This window comes from Dipodomys ordii, unplaced genomic scaffold (assembly GCF_000151885.1).
Source record: "Dipodomys ordii isolate 6190 unplaced genomic scaffold, Dord_2.0 Scaffold91, whole genome shotgun sequence".
Lineage (NCBI taxonomy): Eukaryota > Metazoa > Chordata > Mammalia > Rodentia > Heteromyidae > Dipodomys > Dipodomys ordii.
The window spans coordinates 2,924,279-2,939,163 of NW_012267307.1; the positions used below are offsets into that span (position 1 = coordinate 2,924,279).

Genomic DNA, 14,885 nt, shown 5'->3' on the forward strand with positions numbered 1-14,885 from the left:
GGCGGGGTGGCCCGGCCTGGGGGCTTGGGCCACGGACCCCGGCTGGCTGCGGAGTGCCTGCGGGCCAGTCACTGCAGGGACCTCAGCCAGCATAGCGGCGGGCTGGCCTGCAGCTCCATTGTGTGTCACACTCTGGCCCCGGACGCGTCCGTGTCATCCACCTGTGAGGAACTAGGGCTGTAGGCCGCTGTCTTCACCACCTGCTGCCTAGTGCGCTTCCTTTGAAGGAGACCTAGTTCTGCTGGCCGAGGGGTTCCCACTGCGGGGTCCTCCCGCCCACTCAGGATGCTTTCCCCAGGGAGCCTTGCAGAAGGGCCGGCTGCTGTGGAGCACCGGTGTCCTTGTGTGGCCACAGGATGGAGGGGGCAGTGCGTGTGCACCACAGGGCCGAGGTGCCAGGGCAGCCTTCTGACGGCTGGGCGCGGCTGCCTGCTCACCTCTGTAAGTTCACACGCCAAAGATAGCCTCTTTTCTGTGAGGCTCACAGGAAAGCTGCCAGGAGAGGACAGACTTTCCGTGCCAGTTGGAGCTGAGCGCTGTGGCACCCACAACCTCTGATTCAAGCAGACATGGGGCGAACAAGTTGTATTTTAAATTGTGTCTGTATGGCTTAGGTGTAACAGTGCACGTAGGCATGATATACAGATGCTGCGGTCAAAGGGGTCATGTGGGTTCTGTGCAAACAGCAGGCCCTGTGAGTGCAGGTTTGGGCATGGGGGGTGTCAGTGCCATGTGGGCACTGAGTGCTGCTGCCATGGCCCTGCAGGCCCCCGGCAATGAGCATGTGTTGGAATAGAGGCCCTGAGCCCTTACAGCCCACTCCTGGGGCCTGCACGCCACAACAGCCCCACCATGCCTGAGCCCCGCAGCTAGGGGTGTTCAGTTGTCTCTCCCCTGCTGCGTTTGTTGGCTGTGTTCTACTTGAAGGAAAAGCTTCCTCTTCTCCCTCACTTGTTCTGGGCCTGTTGGTTTGAGCCGGTGGCTTCCTGTTTCACCTGGCTGCAATCTGTTAGCATCCCACTCACTCCTGCATGTGTCACAGGTCAAAATGGCACGGCATAGCGAGACTACATGCGCACCACGTCCACAAAGCCTTTTCCTGTTTGCTGGCAGTCCTGGCCCCGGTCCCCTCCCCTGACGAGTGTAGGCTCGGAGGGGGCTGTGGGGCGGCCCTGGCTCTGCCAGAGCGTGGGCGCTCCTGTTACTTCCTGTGGTGTGGCTGTGCCTTCACCACACCTGCTACCAGCCGGGACACGCAATGAGACACCTGTGCCAGCTGGGTTGCAAGTTTCTTACTTTATTTCAAAATTCAAGAACAGGGTGTGCTCCCTTGACCCGACGCACCGGGCTAGGGCTCCTGGAGAACAATTGGAAGGGTTTCATTCTGGAACCTGGTTCCTCTTTTTTATGTTTTTCTTACTTTCATCGTTGATACTATATATTAATGTGCATTACTTAGACCCATGCTGAACATTCAGAATTAGCAGGGGATTAACCAGGGAGGGGTCTGGGCGTTCTTTGACAGGACCAGGGCTCACGCGCCGGTGCTTCAGAAGGTCTCTCGAAAACACGCCGAGTCGCAGGGTGAGTGAGTAGGTTAGGGCAGGGTGTCGTGGGTGCTCAGAGCTCTTTTCCCCGTGGGGTTGGCCAGGCCAGCCCTGAGTCTGGGTTAGCGAGTCAGCGATGGGCAAGGCCTGATTCATTTGCTAAGGACGGGTGACATCTAGGGGAGGAAGGGACTGTTAGCTCCTGGCGGGGGTTAGTGTGTGCTGATGGACACTGCCACTGCCAGCCGCCACCGCTCACCCCAGCAAGAAGAGGTCACCCGAGAACTCCCACAGTCCCCATCTGAGACGGACCCTCTCCCTGGACTCTCCCTGGGCTCAGAGGAAACGGGGTCTCCGCTGTGGCTGCTCTGGCGGCCACCTGTTCACCCGCTGTGACCCAGCAGCTGCACGCTTGTCCCCAAGCTCCCGTTTCTTTGCGGGCCCACATGGGCCCGCTCATCCCTTTCCTGCCCTCTGCCACACTCAAAATCAGCTGGTAGGTGCGGGGGCCGCTCCCTGCGCAGCCCACCCCAGACTCTCACAGCTGCCCAGCCCACGCTCACGTACCGAAAGTCCCACTGTCAGCTCCCCCGTGACTGTCTGATCCTGTTAGGAAACATAAGGCTCTGAGGAGAGAGATCAGGAAGAAACAAAGCAAGCCTGGATCAGGACAGTCCCGCACTGTGTTCTCTGGTGCCTGGGTGGCCAGCCTAATGGCAGTGCCCACAAAAGCTGGGGAGGGGGTGCTGCGCGGCAGAGTCCAGGGTGGGGTGGGGTGAACTTGGAGGGTTGTCTGTGCACTTGAGTCTGCAGAGACCGGACCGGGGTGCATCGGGGTGCCGTGCAGGGACCCCGAGGAAACGCAATCTTCCAGCAGAAAAGGACCGTGTGAACCATTTTAGTCTTGATTTGCTCTGTTCAGATATTGGCTGGGGTGGTCAGGGAGGTGTTGTGGGTATGGCCCCCCCCCCAGCCCCCAGGTCCAGGGGTTAGGAGAGAGGGCATCTGCTCTAGCTAGCTAAGTGAGGCAGGGGATTAAGGTTTAAGGCAGTTATATTAAGAAGCAAAGGACAGGGTTTCTAGGGACGGGGTAGGACTCAGCGCCTCGCCATGGGCGACCCGGAGCGGCTGTCTCTTCCACCCTGGAAAAGGAAGGAACAGATGTTAGCTGAGAACACTGCATCCTGTCCAGCCGTCCCGTGGGCAGCCGCTTCCCACACCAAAGTCCTGCCACGTCCTCCATGGCCACGTCCCGTCCAGAAATAACGCTACACGGAATTGATCCTTCCATTCCAGTTGTCACCTGTCCCTTAGCAAGTATTATCTAAGATCGCGTACTGTAAGACCATGGCCCCAGGATGCAACTGGACTTGACTCTGGAAGCCTGCTGGAAGGCCACAGCTAGACCTGCCTCCCGGGTTGCTTTACTGAGTGCCTTAGTGCTTCGGCACCCTGCCCCCCACAGACTCCTGCAACCCTGTGAGGCAAAGGCCATGTGTCCCAGGAGGCCTCCTGCTGACAGCACCCCGGGCCAAGTCCCCTCTGCCATCGACAGCCCACCTCACGGAGCCCAGAGGCCTGAAAGCCGTGAACTGACTTAATTTCTAGACAAATATGATTTGAAATCAAGAAGATAAGGGGGGCAATATGACGGAGAGGGACCCCAGCCTGCGAGGCGGCAGCCTGAAGGAAAGCAGCTCCGGGGACATTTGTTACAAAGCACATCCACCACGCATGCCTGGAGAGCTGCTGGCACCTGGGGCCGGTGGTAGACAGCCCAGGCAGAGGGGACCTCGGTCAGTTCAGGGCAGGTGCTGACATCACCCAGAGCCACACACTTCCCAGAGAGACCCCCCACACACACACACACTGGCAGGTGTGGGGTTGAGTTTTTGACACTCAGATTTGTCTCCGAACAAACCCGAGGTGTGGCTCCTGCGGACAGCAGGCGGCCCAGCCTGCTTTTCTCCACTCGCCTCATGGGTGTGAGGTTTTTCCTCGTCCCCCTTTCCTGGAAGTAACGTGCACGCCCCACGCCCGTCCCGCAGAGCCCCCCGGCACAGGGCATTGGCCAAGGACACAGAGTGAGTAGCACCCCTCGGCACCCTGCCCACAGGAGATTGCGTGCACACGGCTCGGGGGCCATGTGGTGTTGGATTGGGCGTTGGGTCTCTGAGCATCTCTGTGGTCTGCAACCACATCATTGCCCACAAGCCAGGAAACCATGGTGCTTTGCATGGCAGAAAACACACATAAGGTAAGTTGCATCCAACAGAAAACGTCTAGGTTAGATGGAGTGGCTGGGGTGGGGTGTGCGACAGCCATTCTCGAAACCAAAGTCCTGGTGTCTGTTCTTGGAGAGTTAACCTTCCCTAGACTTGCACCCTCTGGAAAGCTGCGCTCTTGGCCGAGGGAGACAGACGCTGGGATCACCAGCCTGTGATGGTGTGGCTGCTGTGGTGTGGATCTACGCCTCACGTGGGCGTGGCTGCTGTGTCCTGTGTGCGTCCTCAGAGCCTGTCCTGTGGGAATATCCACCTGTCATCCCAGAAAGACAAACAGGAAATTTTTGCCGACTCGGCGCGCCACGGATGGAGTGCGGTGACATTGTAGGGTTCATGTCTTCCTGTCAGCCGATGGCTCCCATGATCTGCCCTCCTCACTGCCCGGCTCTGGGCTGGACTGGAAGCCAGAGGGCCGGGTGAGCCATTCCAGCAGGGCCATCGTTTGCTCTTGGCATTGGCAACATCCAGCGGGGAGCAGGGTGGCGGTGTTTGGAAGGAGGCATGAGAGCGGTGCGTGGCCTCTTCTTCCCGTGGGAGGGGAGGAAGTCATTGGCTTAGATGATGGTGGCACTGTGGCACTGGCTGTGGGGACACGTGAGTGCCGGCAGAGCCTAAACCAGTTGTGGGGAAAGATGGCCAAAGGCCCCCAAATGGAGGGCATGGCGGGAGGCTTGGCACATTCAGCAGATCCAGGGCGTGGAGCTTGGCCTCCGTCTGCCCAGTGACTTCCTAGTCTGCCTCCGTTCTCCTGAGTCTGGGCCGGGTGGTTGGCACTTCATCATCAAGACACAGGGTGCCTGCCCCTCGGCGCTGGGCACCTCCAGTGCCTCCCCCAGAGTGGAAGTGGAGGCGCCTCTTCCCAAGGACGCCCTCCTCTGGGGCCAGGCTGTGGTGACACCCTGCTGCCCTCCCACACCTATTCTCACCGAGTGGGTCTGGCCCTGGGGGTGTCCCCGCCGCATCCATCCTCGCCCAGTGGGTCTGGCCCTGGCGAATGGGTCTGGCCCTGGAGAGTGGGTCTGGCCCTGGGGGCTTCCCCGCCGCCACCCCGGCTCCTGCCCTCCTCTCCTACAGGCCCAAGGTCGCTCGCTTCCAACCCCGACCCCTGATTACACATGTGCCCCTCCAGTTGTCTCTTCTCTCTCTGCTCACCTGGGCACCCGGGCACCCAGACAGCATGCAGGGGATGCTGGGTAAACTCCACTTAGTGGATGGCAGCCTGGGGAGTGTCCCAAGCTGTGGACACCACAATGCTGGCCTGGCCACTGAGGACAAAGCTCCCCTGGGTCCCTCGTGAGGCCTCTACCTGCGGGGACAGGGGTGGCCTTAGTTGGCTCTACCCTGGCCCCAGGGACACGAGGCCTTGCTTCGGAGGATGCATGTTGTGCCCCGGACACTTCTTAGTTGGCCCTACCCCTGGCCCCAGAGACACAAGGCTTTGGAGGATGCGTGTTGTGCCCCGGACACTTCACACCACCAAGTCTGGAGGCCGTGTCTGACCAGGACTGGACCCTCAGGGGCTGCAAAAGGCCTTGGGTGGGCCTAGACTGGCGTTCACACCTATAATCCTAGCTACTCCACAGGCCACAGCATAGCAATTCAAGGCCAGCCAGGACGGAAAAGTCCACTAGACTCTATAAGAATAACCAGCAAAGAGCCGAAAGTAGGCCTGGGATGGGAACACCGGCCAAGCAGGCAAGCGGAGCAAGCTCAAGGCCCTGAGCTCCAACCAGCCTGAAACGGGCTGAGGCTGAGAACCTCAGGGGTCCGTGCATGGTCTGGACTAGCTCTGCCAAGGACCTGGTGCTAGGGAGGCCAAGGGGCGGGCTGGCGTGGCTAGGGCTGGCCCCGGTGCCCACTGACCCCGGCCTTGAGCCAGCGGGCCCCGCCCCATGTAAGGCTATCACAGCTGTGCCCCAGGGTGGCCCGCCTGGTCCACACGGTGCCCAGGGACAGACATCTGAGCTCGTCCCGGGCTTTCTGGGTCCCCTGCACAGTGCAGCGACTCCCTCCCCTCTTGTCTGCTTGACCCCTGGCCATTCCTTGGGACTGCTCCCAGGTACCCCAGCAGAGCTGCCTCCATGCCCAGCTGGGTCCTCGGCCGAGGCCTGATGTCACAGCCACCTGAGGTCCACTCCAGCTCCAGACAGCTTGGTCTAGCCCAGCACCGTGATGGGGCACCTTTCTAAAATCCTCTTGCTCCACACTGACTCCCGGGCAAGCCATCACCCCGCCCCTTGGGCCTCGGCTGGGGGCTGAAAGGGGCGGGGGCAGCGGGACTGTTAGCTAAGCTTCTCAGAAATGAATCCGTCTTCTAACTGAATCAGTGAATGAATGAATGAAGCTTTTCCTCTTCCTGACCCCTGCTCTTGTGCTGGGCTCACTGCTTGGCCCGGGGTCTCGGCACGAGGCTGGAGACCCGCCTCCCCACGGAGGCGCCCTGGTGTGTCCCGAGGGTGAGGAGGTTACGTTACCAGCTTAAAGATTTTGGAAAGCGTGCCCTGGGCGTCGTAGGCCCCCTTGGGTCCCTTGTGAGCCGATCTATAGTCAGAAGCTCTGCCTCCATAGCCCACTCCTGGCTTCTGCCCCTCGGCCCCCTGCAAGAGAAGACCAGAGCTCAGAGTCCAGTGCAGATGTCACGGGGACCCTGGCAGCACCCGTCCCACCCGGTGGTCTCGGTGCGCTGCCCGGGCCGTGGTGGGGCGGGGAGGTGGGGCAGGGAGGCGCCTCTCCCTGGTCTATGGCCCCGAGGCCCAGGCTGGTTTCCCAGGTCCGAGCTGTGGGGGCAGGTGCCTATTGCCATGCTGGGAGTCTGTGTGAGAAGACAAGGCATCAGGTGAGTAGGGTCCAGGAGCCGTGGCCTGCACCCCGCCTCTGGCAGCTGTGGGAGGGCACATGGCCCCTCCCCGGGACCTGGAGCACGTGGTCCTGCCTCTCCCCAGCCCCTTGAGACAGAGCCACACACTTGGAGCTCTGCTCCCAGGAGCCTCATCTAGAGCAGAAGGCCGATGGCCAGGTCCAGAGTGGAAAGCCACCAGCATCCTCAGATAGCTTGACTCTGGGCCAGGAGCACACACCTGTGACCACCGGTGACCTCGGGGAAGGGTAGCAGCGTCTTTGAGCTTCTAAGCCAGGCTAAGGGAGGGAGTGCAGCTGTGCAATTGTGCAGCCGTGCTGCTGGCCACCAGGGGGAGCAGTGGGGGCAGTCACTGGAGATGTGGGGCCGCATCAGAATCTGTGTTCCAGGACCGGCTTGTGTTCAGGCAGGAGCCTCCACCGTGAGCCCGTGGGATGTGGAGAGGCCAGGGAAGTCCTGCTGGCCTCCGATCTGGGGCGGGCTGCTGAGGCCCCAGGCCTCAGTTCCCAGGACCCAGCCAAGTTTCCGCCTCCTGCTTTTCCAGCAAGACACGGGAGAGTTCAGCGTCAGAATCTCCATGTCCTGGCCACTGCCCCCACCTCCCTGTCCCATGCACCGCGGTGCCTCGCGGGAACAGCCTGGCCCATTGCCTCCACTCAGGCAGCCTGGCCTGCACTTCACCGCAGAGCTGCTGCCCAGGGAGCCCCAGACCCTGCTTTCAAAAGAAAATTTGGTTTCCATGCGATCGGATGGAGTGAGGGACAAAGTCAGGTGGCAAAGAAGGTCCGAGCCCCGCCCCATGAGGCATGGGCACGCGTGCCAGTGGGCACGCGCTAAGCAGAGAGGCCAAGGCGCTCAGCCTCCCTCGGGTCTGTTTTCAAAAACATGAGGAGATTCTGCAAACGGCCTGCAGGGACGGGCTTTTGGATGGAGCATCTCTGTGACTTTTCTCACTTCAACTTCTTGCCGCTTTTGCCTCTGGAGAGCCTGGAATGCATCCGAACACATACAACATAGTTTAGGAAAATCAAGACTTCCCCAAACTCCACACACACAGAGGGCTCTGCAGCCTGAAAACAGAGAAACCATGGAAGAAAATATGGAGAAGAGAGATGTGCTTTGAGAAAGGAGAAATCTGAGAAACGCTAGCAGGATGGAAGTCGGAGAGGTTCCAAGAAGAGGTGGCGTCCTCCACTGCGGGTGTGGGCTATGGGCTGCCGGGCTGCTGGGCTGGCCCCTCACCACACACAAGTGCTGGTTTCGCCAAGTCTAACAGTCCAGGCCCAGAAAGCTGGGCCGATGAAGCTGCAGCTAGAAAAGAGTTCTGGGTCAAAGTGCATGTCATTCTTTAGTGTCGCCTTTGCATCCTGCTGGCGCAGAAAAGCGGAGACGAACGGGGCTGATGACTGCCAGTCCAGGTGCACTTCCTACATTACTGCCATTGAAGGAAAGGTCGGCCCAGTGTGATCTATGAAACATGCCAGCAAATGTCTTGGTTCCTAATTCCAGTCGATAAAGGGCTGGAATCACCCAGGAGTGTCACAGCATTTCTTGTCTTTCTCAGAAGGGATGCTTCCTCCCCTGCCTCCCTTTTCCTGCCTTTTCCTGTCCTTCCTTCCTCCTTTCCCTGCTCCCTCCCCTCCTCCTTCCTGTCTTCTTTCAAACTCCGTTCATCCACTTGTAGGTTGCTCTCAGTGGAGTGCAGGTGCAGCAGGCCCCAGACCGTACTGAGCCCCTGGGCCTCCCCAGGTCTCCAGAGAGCCGCTCCTCACCCACAGATTGGCGTTTGTTCCTCCATTGTATTCTGAAAAGGCTAACTTATGCAAAGTAAAAACACAGCTACTACTGAAACTTAGCCTAAAATTCTTAAGAAGCTTTTCCCTATGGCTCAAAATACCAATTTTAGTCACAACTCAAACAGAAGCAAAGCCAAGAATCCTTAGATTAATGAGATTATTGCAAATTAGCATCTTTTACTTCGACCAGTGGTATTACTTTTCTAGCACTTGGGGTTGTTATGGGGGTGTGGGCCTCAGTCCCCCTTGGATCCAGGGGGATGGAGGGGGTCTTTCCTGCCACCTGTGCCTCCTTCCCGGGCAGGAGCTAGGGGGGCTGGCCGGGCACCCCTGAGCATCCAGCAGTGTCCAGCAGGCCCAGGTCCCCAGCACAGCATGTTGCAAAGGGACAAGGAAGCAAGCCATGGCCGCACAGGGCAAAGAGGTCTGGGGAGGAAAAGAGGCTGGACCGTTAAGCAACTGAAAGAGAGCGGCACAGAAAGAGCAGACAGAGAGGAGAAGGAAGCTGAGGACACGCGTGTCACCTACCCAGCTGAATCTGCTCAGGGACAGGCCTCTGCCCTGTGTGGGGAAGAGAGAGACACCGTGAGGGGTGATCGCAACACACAGACACGGTGGCAGCTGGTGCGTGGACTGCGGACGTGTCCCCCGCCCTCTGCCCCGCGCTGGAGACCATGGCACAGCCAGCGTGCGGAGCCCTCGGATGGACTGGGCCTCTCTGCGTGGCTGCGGGACGGCGCCCACTGGGGCCTGCACCCTGCTTTGTGAGGGAGCCCCAGGGCACACGGTCTGAGGGAACTTCCTCTCAGCATGTTCTGCCCTTTCAGGGAAAGTCGAGGAGCAAAGCGCTGCTTGGTGAAAACATCCAGAATCTTCCTTACCTTGCCTTGCGATGGGGGTGGAGTGCGTGGAGTCACCTGGAACAGAGAAGGGGGAGCTGAGGGAGGCAGCCTGGGGTGCTCTCTGCTGCATGGGGGGGCCGGGGCCCTGGGGTCTGTGAGCTGTGCTGTCTGCCTGTCCTGGGCCCCCACCGGTGCCTCCGGGTTGAATCAAGTGCCCCGGCCTGCCTGGCACAGCCGGGTGGCACGCGCTGCACCTCCGCCAGCCCGCGCCTTGCTTCTGTCTTTATAGACCTTTATCTGTAGCTTTGTAGGAAAACCACGGGCTGTGAATTCCACCTTACACATGCACTTACCATCCCCACAAGCCCTGCTCCGCTTGCCACGACCCATAAACTCAGGACTCGTGTTATTGATCATTGCTAGCACTGTTGTTGTTACTATTATTACGAGCTAGTGTACTCTGGAGCATGCTGTGTCGCATGGGCACCTGCATCTCCTCTGTGATGTGGGACAGATGCACGCTGTCCTGAGAATGCCCCAGGCCCTCCCGTCCGCTCGCTGATGCGGTTGTAGAAAGGCTGCGGCTCACACACAGCACGGCTGCAGCAGAACTGAGCTGGGCGCTCAACCTGCAGTGTTCTAAGCGGCAGACAAGCCAAGACTCACCGCCTCCCCCCAAGCTGGGACCCAGGGCCACGGCCCCTGAAGGTCAAGTCCCCATGCCAGCGGCACCCCAAGACACCCGCCTGAGCCTCGGCCGTGCTTGGAGGCCCCTGGGCCCAGGACGAGAGCTCCTTCTCCCCCCCCCCCCCCCCCGCTCCCCGCAGCCTCCAGATTCCCGTGCCGTTACTCACGATGTTCTTGAAGAAGTGGACTACAGGGTTTTCGTCTTGGGTCCGCTTCTGCGGCAGGGAACCGTAGTGCGCTGTTCTCGCTGTGTGGTGGGAGTCCTGGAAGAGAGAGGCCTGGGCTCATGAGGAGGCCGGGCCTGTCCTCTCGTGGAGGCCGAGTCTTGAGTCCCAGCTGCCTGGGCACAGGGCCAATTTCAGAGTGACGGCCAGGGCACCCACCAGCCTGGGATGTGCGTGGGACACACCCGACGCAGGAGCTGGGCTCGATGGCGGAGGGGGAGGGAGGGCTGTTTAAGGGTGAGCGTGCTCAGCCTGCACAGGATAAACAAAGCCGAGAGGGACGCCCGCTGGTTGCAGTAGGCCTCTGGCTGGGAAAGAGGAAAAGCTCCGGGGGACACAAACCAACCCACCACAGCCAGCGCATCCGCTCATTTGCAAGGCCTCTGCTTTCAGAGTGTGCTGTAGCCCCCATGCGCTACGGGATCCGGGGCTCTGTGTGTGTGCACGCATACACGTGTGGTGAGCATACATGTGTGTATGTGTGTGTACGCACCTGTGCTGGGATGGGTTGAATGCACACAGGGCCTGGGTGCTGTCCCCCAGCATTTTTCCTCAAGGTTGGCTCTCTACCACCTGAGCCACAGCTCTACTTTCAGCTTTTTGGTGGGTCATTGGAAGAGTCCCACACAGACTTTCCTGCGCAGGCTGGCTTTGAACCTTGATCCTCAGATGTCAGCCTTTTGAGCTGAACTAGGACTGTCAGTGTAGCCTCCAGCGCCCAGCTTGCACATTGGTTTTCAAGAGATATCATGAGCCCTCCACTGCCGGGAGTGTGCTCATCTTGTCCGCACATGCCCCGACTGTTCCCCTGCACAGAACACACCCTGCCACACCACATAGATACACACCGTGCCACACACACACCCTGCCACACACACAGACACACACCCTTCCATACCAGGCCTCTCCAGGTCCGAAGTTCCCTCCCTGAGCCCCCCTCCCCCTCTGCTGCCATGGTCTCTGGGCTCTTCTGTCTGCCATCCAGTGCACCACTGAGCTCACTGGCCCCCAATCCCCCCTCACCACCCCGGCACGGCACCCCGTCTTGTGAAGAGGTGAAACCAGGACTGCTCCTGAGGGCAAGGCCCAGCAGGTGGAGCTCCCACATCACAAACTTCCCCGGATGGCGCCTTCCACCTGGGTTTCTAATCCGAAAGCCTCTTTGGCCGCGCCCGCTGGAAAAGCCCTGGACGCATGAATGAACGCTCGTGCATGCCGCGCAGGCTCGTGCTGTGAGAAATCTAACGAAACGCCGGCACCACACATCTGTTACCTGTTTTCATAATGAATATATGGCCCACCTGACTTCGCAGGGGGACGTAATCTAAGTCTCTTCAGGAGCTCACCAAGTCTGTGGCCGCATTTCAGCTCCCAGAACTACAAAATCTGGGGTAAGCGCACCTGGAGACAAGGTCCAGGTACACCAAGACCACTGGCAGATGAACAGGCAGACTGCGTTAGATGACTTGCCCTGCGGAATCTAATGGAACTATCACAGATAACTCCAGGTAGTCACATAATTCCAACAGGTGTAATTATACCATGCAGGTATCATTACGGTGGATTTCTAATTGGAAGAACATTTAAGCAATCCTATTTCTGTAGATCAGCAGTGAGCAGTGATATCATCCTCCCATGCCTAATAGCACAGAAGAAAGGAGGAACAGAGGCTAGCTCCACCCGAGCTCCACTTGTTGCATCTTGATGCTAGCGAGCAGAAAAGAAAGCCAAGCCTTAACTGGAGAGGCACCATGTTCATGGGCTGGATCGTCACAGAGACTGGTGCACAGGTTCAATGCCATTGACAGCAGGGGTTTGATAAATTCTGGATAAACTTCTTCTGAGCTGGCTGACAATGCAAAGGAATCAAACCAGCTAAATAATGCCAGAGAGAAGAAGACTTGTTTGCTTTCAAGTTTGCTGTATAGACCTAGTAATCAGGCTGAGCATCTCAGCATCTGGGGTGGAGCCACACACATGCCCCTGACTGATTCTCGCAAGGGCACAAGCACAGCTCAGTGTAGAGTGGACTTCCATGCAGCCAGCAACACTAAAACAACTAGACACCCTTCCTTCTGTGCAAAAATAAGCCCTAACCCAGTTCAGGGGTCATGTAAAAGTAAAAATGAGCCCAAGTCTGGGGTTGCCATGTAATGTTCTAAATTTTTAGAAGACAGAAAAACCTTCACAATTTGGTGTGCAAAAAGCTAGCCCAGGAGGAACAGTGGATAAACTGAACCTCATCAAAGCTTTAGACTTCTCTATAAGAAGATTCTCCATTAAGAAGATGAACAGCAAGCTACTGACTGGAAGAAAATAGTTAACAATCACGTTTTAAGATAATGGATTGAAACAAAAAAAAGTTGCCACCACAGCAACACTCAGCTCTTACCAGTGGACAGACAGAAATCAACTTGCTAGAGGAGGGAGAGAGCACTGGGATGACCCTTCACCGCCCTGACTGCGTGGGCGCAAACCGCATATCGCAGGTGTGTGGCCTGCAAGTCGTTAGGAAAGCACTGGCCAGAGCGGCGGGGCAGTAACAGAGCGTGCGCAAGAGATGCTAAACGTCGTCAGGGTGTGGAGCACCGGAGTTACTCGGCATGGCCACAGCTGTGGCTCAGGAAAACAAGTAAGCTGCTTCCGATGGAGTCAGGCCTGCCTGCTAGAGGCTGTGCAAGCCCCTTTCCCGCTTTGAGTGATAGAAAGCAGAAAGGATGTTCTTCAGAAGTGATTTTTATAATGAATAGATTGACCATGTGTAATGTATTTCATATATTTGTGTGTATATATATATATATTGGGGGGTCAGTTGTGGGGTTTGAACTCAGGCCCTGGGTGCTCTCTCTGAGCTCTTTGGCTCAAGGTTAACACTCTCCCACTGTGAGTCACCAGTTCCAGCTTTCTGGTAGTTAACAGGGGATGAGTCTCCTGGACTTTCCTGTCCTGGCTGTCTTCAAATTGTGATCCTCAGTTCTCAGCCTGTTGAGCAGCTTGGATTACAGGAACAAACCACCAGCGCCTGGCTTATTTTAAAAATATATGTATTGTTTATATATTATTTTCTCCAGTAGTGAGGGATCAAACCCACGGTCTCCATCATGCCGAGTCACTAGCCTTTCAGAGGGAAACAATTTAAGTTTTAAATTTTAATAAGCTTTTAATAAAAGCTTATGTTTTCACACAGACGTATGTGTGAATGTAACCACCGAGTGTGTTGTCACTAGGAACTGCAAGCAGCCCGAGTATTATTTCAGTGGACAAATGAACGGGCACTCTGTGGTATGTTCATGCAATGGAATGCTGCTCAGCAAGTAAAAAGGGACAGTGTTTGATATACATAGTAGTTCAGTCAGTGGGCTTCCAAGACCCGATGTGTAGAAAAGCCATTTGGAAAGGATTCCATACCGTGTGATCTTAGTCCCGGGGCGTTCTGAAGAAGATCAACACCGCGAGAGACCAGCATGGGGTGGGTGGTGTGAGGCACGAGGAGGTGTGGCCTGGCCAGAGCGGGATCCTGGTTTTGGGGGTGACATATTCTGACAGCAGCAGTACCACGCAAGTGTGCGCATGTGCTAAAATCCACACACCTGCGCACAAAATACCCTCCGTATTGTAAGCTAGCTCACATAGTAAAATACATAGGCGCTGCCCACGGACCCTCGTTAGCTTGCTTGGAGTTGCAGGCTTGGCTCCTCCCGCCTCTCCCCGTCCAGTCCCTGCTGTTTACGGGCCGGCGGCCCCCGCTGGGCCCTGGCACCCCATTGGCTGGTTGTCCTCTCTGGTTTTTGGTAACGTCTCACCCACCGCTAGATATCGCATTCAGAAAGTGCTGTTAGGGGCTGGGAAGGTGGCTCAGTGGTAGAGTGCTTGCCTTGCATGCACGAGGCCCTGGGTTTCAATTCCTCAGCACCACATAAACAAACAGAAAAAAGCCCGAAATGGCGCTGTGACTCAAGTGGTAGAGCGCTAGCCTTGAGATGAAGAGCTGAGGGACAGCGCCCAGGCTCAGAGTTCAGGCCCCACGGCTGGACCCCCCCCAAAAAAAGAAAAAGAAAGAAACTGCTGTTAAAGCCATCCGATCCACTTCCCTGCTGTTTCCAGAGGAGGCCCTGGGGTGGAGGACTGGTGGGGTGTCAGGTGGGTGTCAGGAGTAGCAGGTGGAGTTTAGAGGTTGGGCTCCTTACCAGGCTCTTGCTTTACTGCAAATAGGGCCAGCCTCCAGGAGGAGAAGGGAGGGCTAGGAGGGAGGGCAGGGTGTGGAGGGGGTGGGTATGCTGAGGTGCGGGGTGCAGGGCAGGGAGGCAGTTGAGGAAGAAGGGTGAATCCAGCTGACGTTCCTCCTCCCGCCGGGCAGTTGAGCAGCAGATTTGACTACTGGGATAGAGAAACGTTTCTTTGCTGTCCGTTTCAGGACAAACGCAGGGTAGTGCTCGGATGAACTCTAAAATAAAAACTCTGAGTGGACCGTTCTCAGCTGCTTGCCAGGCTCCACACGCCAGCATCTCGGGGCCAGACAGCCTGCCACAGGGGAGGGGCGCCCTCCAGGACCCAGCAGCCAGCCAGCCTGTCCCAGGGCCCGCCGCCCGCGCAGAACTGGAGCTGGGGACTGGAGACCACTGAACACCGGAAAGACATCTACTGATT

General features: G+C 57.6%; 1 protein-coding gene across 3 annotated transcripts in view; it reads right to left on the bottom strand.

Annotated features, from left to right (window-relative positions):
• Positions 1 to 2,151: 2,151 nt before the first annotated feature.
• The window catches only part of Mbp (myelin basic protein), a 56,063-nt gene continuing 43,329 nt past the window's right edge, over positions 2,152 to 14,885 (bottom strand). Inside the window, exons 4-8 of one of the 3 annotated variants that reach the window (XM_013026127.1) lie at positions 10,182 to 10,277; positions 9,367 to 9,402; positions 9,014 to 9,046; positions 6,307 to 6,429; positions 2,152 to 2,689 (exon numbers count right to left, since the gene is read on the bottom strand). In XM_013026127.1, the coding sequence (XP_012881581.1) occupies positions 2,645 to 2,689; positions 6,307 to 6,429; positions 9,014 to 9,046; positions 9,367 to 9,402; positions 10,182 to 10,277 (333 nt within the window). In that variant the 3' untranslated portion in view covers positions 2,152 to 2,644. Of the gene's footprint in view, positions 2,690 to 6,306; positions 6,430 to 6,946; positions 7,677 to 9,013; positions 9,047 to 9,366; positions 9,403 to 10,181; positions 10,278 to 14,885 lie in introns of those variants that run through there. The other 2 variants (XM_013026128.1, XM_013026130.1) reach the window with 2 other exon arrangements.